This window comes from Thamnophis elegans, chromosome 2 (genome assembly GCF_009769535.1).
Source record: "Thamnophis elegans isolate rThaEle1 chromosome 2, rThaEle1.pri, whole genome shotgun sequence".
Taxonomy (NCBI): domain Eukaryota; kingdom Metazoa; phylum Chordata; class Lepidosauria; order Squamata; family Colubridae; genus Thamnophis; species Thamnophis elegans.
The window spans coordinates 122,048,326-122,060,928 of record NC_045542.1 but is presented as its reverse complement, the minus strand read 5'-3'; the positions used below and the strand labels follow the sequence as shown (position 1 = coordinate 122,060,928).

The 12,603-nt window shown below is 40.6% G+C and overlaps 1 protein-coding gene across 1 annotated transcript in view; it reads right to left on the bottom strand.

Annotated features, from left to right (window-relative positions):
* PLXND1 (plexin D1) overlaps positions 1–10,695 on the bottom strand; it is a 165,032-nt gene extending 154,337 nt beyond the window's left edge. The window contains exon 1 of the mRNA XM_032210671.1: positions 8,930–10,695. Coding sequence (XP_032066562.1) covers positions 8,930–10,483 — 1,554 coding nt within the window. The 5' untranslated portion in view covers positions 10,484–10,695. The remainder of the gene's footprint in view (positions 1–8,929) is intronic.
* Positions 10,696–12,603: the final 1,908 nt, after the last annotated feature.

Genomic DNA, 12,603 nt, shown 5'->3' with positions numbered 1-12,603 from the left:
AGATCATTAGTATTTCTTATATAGTAATTAACACGCTCTGATGCTAAGGAGTTCTACTCCTCCTCCCCACCTGAAAAGAACTCTGTTCCAACTGCTAGTTGCCTCACATTCCGTTACCTCAGTTCAAACTGGCAGACATTCCACTCCTTCACTCAGGAGCGGTCTGGGGCTCCTTACAATACTAAACGGCAGTACCTCACCAAAATGTCTATGCCTTCCAACTATGGAACTGTGTCCGAACTCAAGGCGTCATGAGCAATATTCCCTTATGTGTTTCAATCACCGACCACTACTGAGCCAACGGATTGAACAGGAGTGAACCGGATTTCTCCTGCATTGCCCAATCACATAGTTTTGTCGTGAAGCACGGGTATCCAGCTAGTATCACATAAGCAAAGCAAGTGTAATACAGTGACTGACTGAGTTTCAGAGCAAGAAGTCTCCAGTCTCAATCAAGTTTTTTGCCATTAACTCAGTAAGTTAACTTAAACAAGCTGTTCTCTAATCACTACCACCAGCTCCAATTTGATGGAATTGCAGGTTCTAGTTTATATCAGTTGCACCAACCTGGGGCTTGTGGAAAAAATTCTTGTTTGAACAAACCACACACAACCTTATCTTGCTTTTGCACTGTTCTGACCAATATACTGATTAACATTTTTATTATGATATAAGCAATAGCACTTAGACTTATATACCGCTTCACAGTGCTTTACTAAACTCTCTCTAAACGGTTTACAGAGTTAGCATACTGCCCTCAACAACCTGGATCCTCATTTTACCAACCTCAGAAGGATGGAAAGCTGACTCAAACTTGAGCCAGTGAAAATTGAACAGCTGAATGGCTAGCAGTCAGCAGAATTAGCCTGCAATACTTCATTCTAACTACTATACCACCACGGCTCTTAAAGCAAAATTATCTGCTTCAGTAACTAGATTAACATTAATATTAAATAATACTGAAATGAATAATGTCTTAAGAAAACTTTTTTGTATGAAACAAAATAGGAAACCATGTTAATCTTGTGCTGAGTGCATGTTAAACATGCCATTTCTTAGATTAATCTAGATGTTATTTTTAAGCATACAATTCAAACATGATTACACATTTGCAATCTACAGATCATCTTGTCTTCAAATATGTGCCAACGAATCAGTATTGACTCTCAAAGAACACAGAGGCTTTCTCCAGGGCAATCTCTCATTCACTTGGTTCTTCAGACCTTCCAATGGTTTACCCATTGTCACTCTAACTGATATATCCATCTTGCTGCTAGTGATTCTCTTTTTTTCTTTTGTTCTATCTTTCCCAGAAATATAGATCTTAAAAGAGCTAGGTTGTCACATAGGTTATCCAAAATCAAGGAAATAAGCTAAACCTTCCTTTATCAGAAAATATGTAAATGGAGAAAAGAGGATTTAACCCTTTTACTTGATGCCAATTTATCACCAATAGCCAAACAACTATTGTTTCATTTTTTTTAAAATGCTCTTAAGAAGATCAGCAGACTATTACCCTATGTTTAATGTTAATTTTAGCATGTCATGTGGAATACTATCATGGAGGTTATTTAAGAATTCTTTTAGAAAGCTAATCTTTTTAAGCTAATTTCAGTTTATGAGAAATGCTTCAAATAAGATAATATGCTTGGACTGGATGTGATGCAACAGATAGTTTTGGACTAAGACCAGGAAGCTCTGGGTTCTGTTTACTGCCCAGAAGTCTTACTGCTTGAACTACGACCTATCTTTTAATGTAGCCTAATCTTTCTGGATGATATGAGGATAAAAGAGAGGAAAAATATAAACTATTGTGCATGACTTCAAAGATAAACAGGGTAGAAATACTACAGAAAATGAAACTCTAAGAAACAATCTTTCACAAAATCTATAACATTAAATATCCTAATTTCAGGTTTTTGATCAGGTAATTTTCTCATACGCATGCATATATATACATGCACACACAAACATAAATACATAAATAAATTCATGCATGCATACATACATACATACATACATACATACATACATACATACAGTATAACAGCATAATATATCTTGATTTTTCTCAATAATTTGACAAAGTATTCAATGATATTCTGATTCTGGGCAATCCAATTAAATTTGAGCTAGATCTAGCATGACAGTAAGTGGATGGCTTGACCTCATATTCAAAGACAGCTTATCAGTGGTTCTTCATCAAATTAGAATGATCTGCCAAGTAGGGTGCCATAGGATTCAATCCTGTACTGTGTAGATTGACCATGAAAATGCAATTTGTGGAATTGACAGGTGACTACAAATTGAATATGAACAAGCATTACAATATGGTTGAAAAAAGAGAAAATTTAAGGCCATATTAACCGATGTAACTATTCTATTCTGCACTGGGCAGTCTGTACCAAGTATTATGTCCAACTCCATCTCTAATACCACATTTTAAGAAGAATTCTGAAAAATGAGAATATTTCAAAGCAGGACTTTGAGGATGATCAGGGGATTAAGAACTAAGCTCTGTGAAGAGAAGTTGAAGAAATAGAATATGTTTAGCTTTCAGAAGAGAAACCCGAAGGGGATATGATAACATTCTTCAAGTAGCTAAAAGAAGGTCACTATGAAGTAGGCTTAAACCTATGTTGTCACCCCAGAGGACAAGAATAATTTTTTAAAGTTACACGAAGGGAGATTCAAAGTGAAAGGAAGGGTTCTCAACCCCTGAACTGTAAGTTAAGTATTACTCAGAGAGGTAGTAGAATCCTCTTCACTGGATGTATTTGAGTAGATGTTGGATAGCTAACTGTTGGGGATACTTTAAATTAATCCCACTGTTGAGCAAAAGTATGAATTAAATGCTGTCTTCTAGCTACACCAGTTTCCAGTGTTTACAGGTTAATTTTATGATTTGCTCTACAATTTTTCCAGGTACTTTACTTCATATTGATTGATATATGCATATATCTATATAGGACATTTGGAGGGGAAAGGCTACACAAGCAGATAATAAATATATGATCTTCTTCATTCCAAAAACTCTTAGCTCTGATCTTTGCCTTCAATTCTAAATGAGCATGACCTAATGAAATATATTTAAAATGAAAGTATTGCTCACATATTAATATATCTATTACAGACATGACAACTATAGATTCATAATTAGAAATCAGACAATAAGATAAACTTCCATTAAATCTTTGTCTTCACTTTCAGCTCATTTCAAAAACTAAACTCTACAAAAAACTGGATGTCTGGTTCTAGCAGTAAACAGTTCACTGTAAAACCCAAATATCCACTTAAAAATTGTTACAGTAGGTCACGTGATTGCAAAGCAGAGCAATATTTAATCTATTCGGTCTAAAGGAATTAACTGATGCAACATTCTGTTGGCAAAATGTTTTGATTCTGGCTGCTTAAAATCTGGACTTGGATCTTATTAAAGTTGATCTATGAATTATTGCAACAAGGTCACAACATCGAAGCCACCATGCCAAATATGTATTTTGGTAATACAGAAACCCTTTTTGATACTCTTAGCAGACACCAAGTGTTCTTGGTCTATCTTGGCTGTGAAATCAAGCAGATGTTTCAAGATCCCTGATAAAAATGAGTCCTGCATCTTTCCCAGAAGAAAATTAAAATAATAATAATAATTCTCTGCATCTTTTCCAGAAGAGAAAAAAGCAAAACAACTTTATTGTGACTTGACTTTTAATTTTTTAAAATGGGAATAGATGTATGCAGTTGTCATTACCATTTATGTCAGCTTGGTAACAAATTATAGTGCTAGTAAACTTTCATCCTCAAAGCAATAAAACAAGGCAGCCTATGTCCCTTCTCTCTGAATTTTATACATCCAATGCTGTCCATTGCAGGAATGTGCAGGCTGAGGATGTGGGAAGGAAATATGTGTAAGGGAACACATGTTCCCAGAGCTGTCTTTCTTCAGCGTCAATGCAATAAGGACTAACCAAAAATGAGGAAGGGGAAAACATAACTCTGAGTCACAACTATTTCCCTTGGGACAAAGAACATGGGGAAAAAAAGAGTCCTAATAAAGTCAAGGAACAATTTTTTTGCATCTATGTACAAAAAAACCCCCCAATGCTGTATATTTTGCTGCATAATAAATTGAAAATAAGTTTATCTGAATTTCACACTATATCCAGGGTCACTGAATACCGTATAAATATCAATCAATAAGGAAAACATATGCATGTTTGTCCCATTTTTCTAAAAAATACTCTTGTGTATTGCATTGTGCAGTTACTAAATATTTATCATGTGCCCAAATATGAAGCAGATGTACATTTTAGTCTCTGCCAAAAAGGAAAGTAGCAGAGAATGATGTAGCTGCAGTGTATCATATAAATATGATGTCCACGTTATATTTGTATGATACACATAGAAAGGGATCATAGGCTACTGCAGTATATTACAGGTAATCTTTGACTTACAACCACAATGGAGTCAACAATTTCTGTTGCCAGCTGTTAAGTGAATTTTGTCCCATTTTACGACCTTTCGTGCCACAGTTGTTAAGTGAATCACTGCTATTGTTAAGTTAGCAACACGGTTGTTAAGTGAATGGCTTCCCCATTGACTTTGCTTGTCAGAAGGTCACGAAAGGTTATCACGTGACACCGGGAAACTGCAACCACCATAAACATGAGTCAGTAGCCAAGCATCTGAATTTTGACCATGGGAATGCTGCAACGGTCGTAAGTGTGAAAAATGGTCATAAGTCACTTTTTCAGTGCCACTGTAGCTTAAAACGGTCACTAAATGAACTGCAGTAAGTCAAAAACTAACTTCAGGTCAATTAACTTCCAGGTAAAATTGTAGAAAACATTATGGTATTACAGAATCATAAATCAAGCACAGGATTACCAATTCTGAACTGCAAAAACCTGGGTGAACACTAGTTAATTGTTAATAGACTTCTCTATATCTCTTTCATACCAACTACTAGTGTTTCTCAATCCAGATCCAGTACTACCCTAAGAAAGCATAAATAAAGACAAATTCTGCTACATGGAAGCTAACGTGCAAATCCTATCTCATGAACCTTGTACACTTTTTAAAATTTGTCAACAAGCATACCAGCAGCATTATTCTAACAGATACTATATGCTCTAACTTTACTGCCAAACCAAGTTGCTGCTATAAGTATGGATAATTTACAGTTTAGATTCTGATCTTCTCTAGAAATTCTGTCTTTTATAGCAGATGACGGATAGGCACATGAAAAGTATTCATGGCCCCAGAATTAAGGGTGTCAGTTTCAAAATGTTTATTAGAACCCTTTCCGCATTCTACATCATTTTACAGCAAGACATGTAAATAAATTCAGGATACACACTGCAGACATCTAATTTGATTTGTGTATGGATAATATTATTACTCAATTGATGAGTAATATGATGAAAAGAAAGCAAAACAGACCCCTTCCTTGTTTGTCAAAAGTGCCTTGACAGAACTAAGACTGCAGCAGACAATTGTGCTGCTTGTGCCTTTGTGATGATGAGGAAAGTCCTAGAGAATGTTTATCTGCTATCTTTTCTGATATCTTTGGTGTTTTATGTAAAATCCTAAAGGGGAATAGGGCTCTGATACCCCAAAATTCAGTTTCCTAATTGCCTCCAATAATATGTTCCCTAAAGTGCCACAATCTTTGTTCAGACAGCTGCTGAAAAACATTCCAACTTTTTGGTCAGTATCATTAAACAAATGCAGTAGCCTAAACCTTTTGGACCTGTGAAAGTTGGACCATAAGAAAGGCTGAGCGCTAAAGAATTGAAGCCTTTGAACTATGGTGCTGGAGAAGACTCCCACGGGTCCCTTGGACTGCAAGGCGATCAAACTAGGCAGTCCTAGAAGAGATCAACCCTGACTGCTCTTTAGAAGGCCAGATCTTGAAGATGAAACTCAAATACTTGGCCACCTAATGAGAAGGAAGGACTCACTGGAGAAGAGCCTAATGTTGGGAATGATAGAGGGCAAAAGAAGGAGGGGACAACAGAGAATGAGGTGATTGGAGTCACCGAAGCAGTGGCGTGAGCTTAAATGGACTCCACAGGATGGTAGAGGACAGGAAGGCTTGGAGGAACGTTGTGCATGGGGTCGCGATGGGTCAGACATGACTTTGCAACTAACAACAACAAACCTTTTGGAGAAGTATGACAATACTTTTGGCATTGTTCTTGAAATGTGAAACCATCTCAGATCAGTTATATATAGGTGTAGTTTTTAAATTCTTCAGCTCTGCATAGATTTTAACTTATTTATGATCTATGTTTAAACCAGTACTATTACAATTTGGTTGTTTGAAGCCTTGGAAGGTCAGATTAGGGATGCATTATCATGGAAATAGTTGATGTAGTCACTAAGACTTGACAACAATTTGATCGCACACAATTAAACCAGTCGATTACAACTTCCAGAACGCCTTTAATAAATTCCACCATCAAAAGCTGCTGACAAAACTCTATATTAAGAGAACAGGTGTAGTCATCAGTTGGTAACTTGCTAAAGAACAATACAATTAAATGGACAATTTCACATTGAAGAGATATACAAAGTGGATTTTGGAAATTAAAAAATATATAAATGATAATTTAAGTAAATATAGTAAGATAATTGTCTATGGAGATTCTCAGTCATCCAGGTCGTGGTTGCCCCCAAAAGTACCTTTGGAACAATAAGGTAACCAAGTGAGCTTATGCTTATACTGTAATGGTAATTTATTCAGGACATAAAATGAAAAGCATTTGCAATGAGTTCCACAATGGTCTCTCCTGGTTGAAGGAATGGCAAATATAATTCAATATGCAAAGTTATTGTGTTGGTGCAGCTCAACATTGATGGGGCCTTGTGTGCAGTGACTGACAGCAATAATCATGGAATAATGGATAATAATGAATAATATGAAATATAATATGAAATAAAAATTTCAATCCAAAGTAACTTCTGCAAAATAAAGAAAGTGAACTCAACACAGAGATTTATAAGGAGATTGGATATCTGTGGTGCCATTCTATAAATCTATGGCTGTAAAAAATATATTGTGGATCTGAAACATGTCCCTGCAAGGAAGAAATATTTGAAGATTTTTAACTGAGAGCAAAGGTGATTTGGGGCAAGGTGCCAAATGAATATAAAACGATTCAATGCATAATTAGACCTTTTTTCTCTCTCTTTCATAATGTTAGTATTAAGTGCCATTAAAACTAAATGCAGAGCTATTTGGGACTGATAAATGGAAACACAACATTAAACAATGCAAAATTGTATTACAGTATTTGCTGGCAATAAATATGATAAGGGTCACCCAACTCAGTTGGCTTTAAAACAAAACTAGACAAAGTGCATGGAAGAGAGTTTTGCAACCTTTATAGTTAAAGCCTCAATGGCTGAATATTATGTCTGAATTACATGCAGTAAGCCTTAAATATCAGCTGTTGAGAAGAAACAGTGAGAACTAACACTAACAGGTCTAGCTCGTAAATCTCTCAATCCTAGTCCAATACTTTCATCAATATACACTATGACCCTGGCTTTCATGAACTAAATAAAACTCCAAAATATTTGTGGTAAATATTTACACAATCTAATATGCATTTTGTAAATACTTAACATGGCCTTAATACAAGGATAAGAAAACTGTGGCTCTCCAAATACTGCTAAAATACAACTGCAGCATCCCTGACTTGGGGCAGCTGTCATCACTCATCAATATCAGTTGAGCCAAAACTTCCCAATATTTATATCACAGAATACTAGCATATAATCAGACAGATATATTCTGGTAATTTACAAGCAGGTTCTGAAAACACCAGTCATCCTTCAAGCCTTGACCCTTGATTGATTGATTGATTGATTGATTGATTGATTGATTGATTTTATATACCACCCATCTCACTATACAAAGTGACTATGGGTAGCTTACTTTGAACATGGAGTTAGATTTATTCTCTAAAAAATGTCCATAAAACATCACAGATAGTATTGTGCCAAGAATTCACGCAACCACTTAAAAAATACCTTTAAAAAAACCCTCCTTTTTTAAATCCGGTATTGTTTTCCATGACCAAAAATGAAAAGAAGGGAAAACATTTTTCCACACTAAGCACAATTCTATTGTGGTCCCAATCTTTTCTCTAAACTGCTTTCTCCAGATGGAAGGTGTTTCAATATTTTGATTGCTTTGGCTGCCCTCTTCTGTATGCTTTCCAGGTAAGGCTAGAATATAACTTTAGAAACTAACCACAGCAGCTTTCTGAAATAACAAAGCATCTTGTGGCACCTCAAGGTCAAATAAATTTATTATTAAATAAACTTTTTAGGCTATGATTCAAAAAGTTCATGCAATTATAAACTTAACAGTTTACTCTTTATCAAAGGCCAACACAAATTTTCCACAAAATTTGGAAATTTTCCCCATAACTCATCCAAAGGCTAACTTCCTAAAATTTGGAGACCTGATTCTCTGATTCTGAAACAGCAGTGTTAGGCCAGAAACTTGCCTTGGAGGTTTAGTCTATCCTTTCCCAACTTAATGTCTTCCATATTTGTTCAGCATCTTCCAGTCTCTGAAGTTCATCACTATTGGAGGATTTTCTAAAATTTGGGAAACATTTATTAACCCTACTTTCAGATTCATCACCAACCATTGTCCTTAGTAGTACTTTCCAGAAAGTGCCTTGAATCTCATTAAGCCATGGTTTGCCCAATATAAACCACTAGGTTGGGACATACAAACCACAGACCACGATTTATAAACCACAACTTGTTCACTTAGGCAAAACCGCTATTTAGCTTGATTCACACACCCAGGCAACTCATCATAAAGGTCAAGCATCAGCCACACTGGTCAATTTGTCCATACTACTTTAGTGAGGTTTTTCTGCCCTACTGGATTTCCTGTCCTTACCTGGATTTTCCTCTTCTCGCAGGCAGGTCCGGTCCCTTGCACGACGCTGTCCAGCACAGTGACCAGGTCGGCGTCCGGCGCCACGAAGCACGAGTTTCTGGCAACCCTGATAGCGTCCTCGATCTCCGCGAAGCGGTAGACGCAGAGCGCCGAGGGCTGCGGAGCCTGTCGACCGCCAAGCCCGGTCCCTGGTGAGGCAGCTTTCTCAAAAACCCCGAAAAGCAACTCCTCCGGCTGGGGCGAGTAAGGACTCCCGGGATCCACCTGCAGGGCGGCGCGAGCGGGAAAGACGGAGACCAGCCTGTTGAAGAGATCTCCGCTGGAGGCTCCCGGCGTGACTCCGCCGGCTCCGGGGTGGCTGCATTGCAGCGCCATTTGAATGTAAGACTCGGTCAACTTTTTCGTCTCGCCGTTGCCGCCGCCGCTGCTGTTGAGAGGGGTCGCCTCGGCCGGGTCCCCCAAGCAGATGCGAGCCAAAAGACTGTGCGAGTGGCTCTCCTTTTCGCGCGCATTCGCCTCGCTGTTGAGGGCCAAGTAAGCATAGGAGGCCGACGGGCGGCTAAGCGGGGTGCCCTGGGGCAAAGGCGGGAAAGCGTGCGGGGGTCGGCCGGTTTTAGGAGCCTGGGATCCCCGGGACGAATAGGGCCCCCCCGGTCCCGCCTGAGAACTCCGGCCTCCGGAGGCGCCCCCTTCCGGGCGAGAGGGCGCTGCGCCTTGGCTTCCCCGGTGGAGGAAGGCGCGGACGAAGCTGAGCTTGTGCCGATCCTTGGCGCCCTGCTTGATCTTGAAGATGTTGTCGTCGGACGGGTTGATGTCGAAAGTGAAGAGCCGGGCCAGGTCCCCGCGGGCGTTGAGAGCCCGAATGGCGATCTCGGGCGTGTTCTCGAAACGGTGATCTTCCAGGCTGGCGTTGCGCGGGAAAAACGGGCTGCCCAAACCCGTGTAAGTGGCGGCCACCAAGAGCCTCGTGTCTTGCCCGGACTGCTTGAGCACCAAGCCGACGGTGGAAGCGTTGGCGTGGTTGGCCGCCACGTTGAGCATGCTGGGGAAGACCGTGACCTGGTCGCCGCCTTCTCCTCCACCTGTCCGAGGTGGGAATGGGACGGCCACCACCGAGATATTGTCCATGCTCCGCAGTTGGCAGAAACCCTGGTAGACCGAGCCGCAGACCACCAGGATGCCTTGCTCCGGGTCCGGCTGCAGCAGCTTGTTATAGTTGTCGGTCGGCTTCTTGGCGTGCTCGCAGGACGCCTGGGGCAGCTGGGGAGCGTGGCACAAGGGGTTGTCCTCCTTGGGGCCCACCTGCTCTTCCACCTCCAGAGTCAGGTTGGGAGCCGAGAGTTGATAAAGCCGGTTGACCGCCGCCAGGTAGATCCTGCCGCCCGCCCCATCCAGGGCGAAGTTGTTAGTGGCGGTGGGCGAGACGAACTTGTGCTGCACCTTCAGCCCACGCCCGAGCACCGGGAGCACCAGGGAAACCACCAAGAGGTGGAAAACGCGGCCGCGATCCGGTGACAGTACCTGGTTAGCGCCTCGCCGATCCCGCAGAACCATCCTGCCTCCTGGGCTGTCGCTCTGCACAGAGCATGAGGTTCCTTGGCTGTGCAATTGGGGAGGGGACGGGAGGGGGGGTGGCAGCCGCAAAAGAGGAAAACCTGTTTCCTGCGGAGGATTTAATGCGCCTCGAACCCTGAGAGACGCCAAGAGGGAAGTCCCGAGCCTCTTATTGCAAGCTACTACCCGCAGCCTTTTGCTTCCTTACCGGACCGGCGTCTCCAATGGGGTTAAAACTCAAACGCCTGAGAAAAGCTGCGCCCTCCCCTAAGTCTGACAGCTTCTCTCTCTCTCTCTCCTTCCCTCCCTCTCCCCCTCCCTGTAACTGTGGACAAGCTGCTCGCTCCGACTTCTGAGAGGTTCCCCCCCCCCAGTATTCGTTTTTTTCTTTATTTATGGTTTGTGTCATGTGAATATGATTAAGTTTAAGCCACTCTCCACCCCACCCGCACCCGCCCCCCAAACTGGAAGGCAATCACTGCATCAGTTCCAAAAAAACAAAGAAGCGGCTCTTGATAGCAGCGCCTTTGCTAACAAATAACTCTTGTGTTTGCCTTTTTTGATGTTCGGGAGCAAGAATGTAGGATCCATGGGCGGGAGAGAGGGGGGGAGGGAGGGGGGGAAGACAAGTAAATCAAAAACTTTTCTCATCCAGCCATAAATTAACATTGCAATCAGTTGCAAGAACTGAGTTAGGCGAACAACAGTTAATTTCAGACAGATAATCTTCAACCGACCTTCTGATTCAGCTGCTTGGTCTCCCCTCTCCCACCCAATGAAAATAAGTTAACTCTCAATCCTCTTGAAGTACTTCCCTCCTCATAAAAAGGGATTTTACAAGAAAGGATAACAAAGAAGAGAAGGTCAGACTGTCTGGGGTTTGGGGGGGTGGGTGGGTCAGGAATAAATTAAGCAGACAACTATGCCAAGCATGTAAGATGAGGGAGAGGTGAATTAATTCAGTCTTGCTGGGCTTCAGTCATCAACACCATAGAACAATGAAGGTGCCTGAAAAATATTTCAGACTATACTGATCTGTACTCCTCTGTTTCTGCTTTGCCAGAAACAACTCCAGGTGTGGTGTTGTACAACCTGGATTTGCTTCACGTTCATCCGTCAATAATCCCTTCATACCACTAGCAATGTGCTGGTGATTATTTGGAAAGTGTATGACATCTATTCAGCATGTTTAACAAACCATTTGAAACTGCATGTTTACATCACTAGCTGAAAACGGGCTGTTGTTTATGGGATTTTTAATTCAACATGTTTAGTAAGAACCGGATACTGTTCTACAATAAAAGGCTTCTACCGTTAGTTAAACCATTTATCAACAGTCTACAAATAGATCTCATTCATCTTGGAGAGAACTGTTGCCAAAAGTAGTTTCCCCAAGTATAGGGAATGTTGATAAATGAAAGAGGTAGGTAAGACTTGTATAGAATTTCAAAAGTATTATGGCTATGCCCCCCACTTGCACTGAACCACAACACAATCAGTCCTTGACAATAGCACTTTTCCATTTTTCATCAAGATGTTTCCTTCTTTCCATTTCCAGTCTATGAATGAGACCGGCTTAGAACTTCTTTAGCGATACTGGTATTAAATTAGTGTTTTCTCCCTTATTTTGAATTCTATCCAGTGATAACCTCGGGGGTGTATGAAATCTGTTAGATTTTGTCATTTTGACATTGGAGATAAAGTCAAGTAACCAATCTTGGAAGCATCTATTGGTGCTTCAGACTGATGCTGATTAACTTCTATCACCATTCTACTAGACTCTCCATAGAACATAATGTTGCTAGCATCTGAAATAAGATAACAGACTGAAGTTGTGTAACACTGAAAGGGACCAACCTGGGGGCCTTCAGGATAAGACAGATGAATCAATAAGTTGGTGATACGTGACCATATAGAAAAGAAATCCTAAATAAGAATGTACCCTCCCTTGTAAAACACATACCAGCAACTTAGTTAGTCATCGTTTGCACCAGTGAGGCTAAAACCAATTTTGGTGTATACAGGATGTACAATGATAATAAAGGCTATACAATAGTGTCCTGACCTCCCCCCTTCTCCATCCAGGAATGAAAGCCAAAAGCCATGTAACTAAAAAGGTT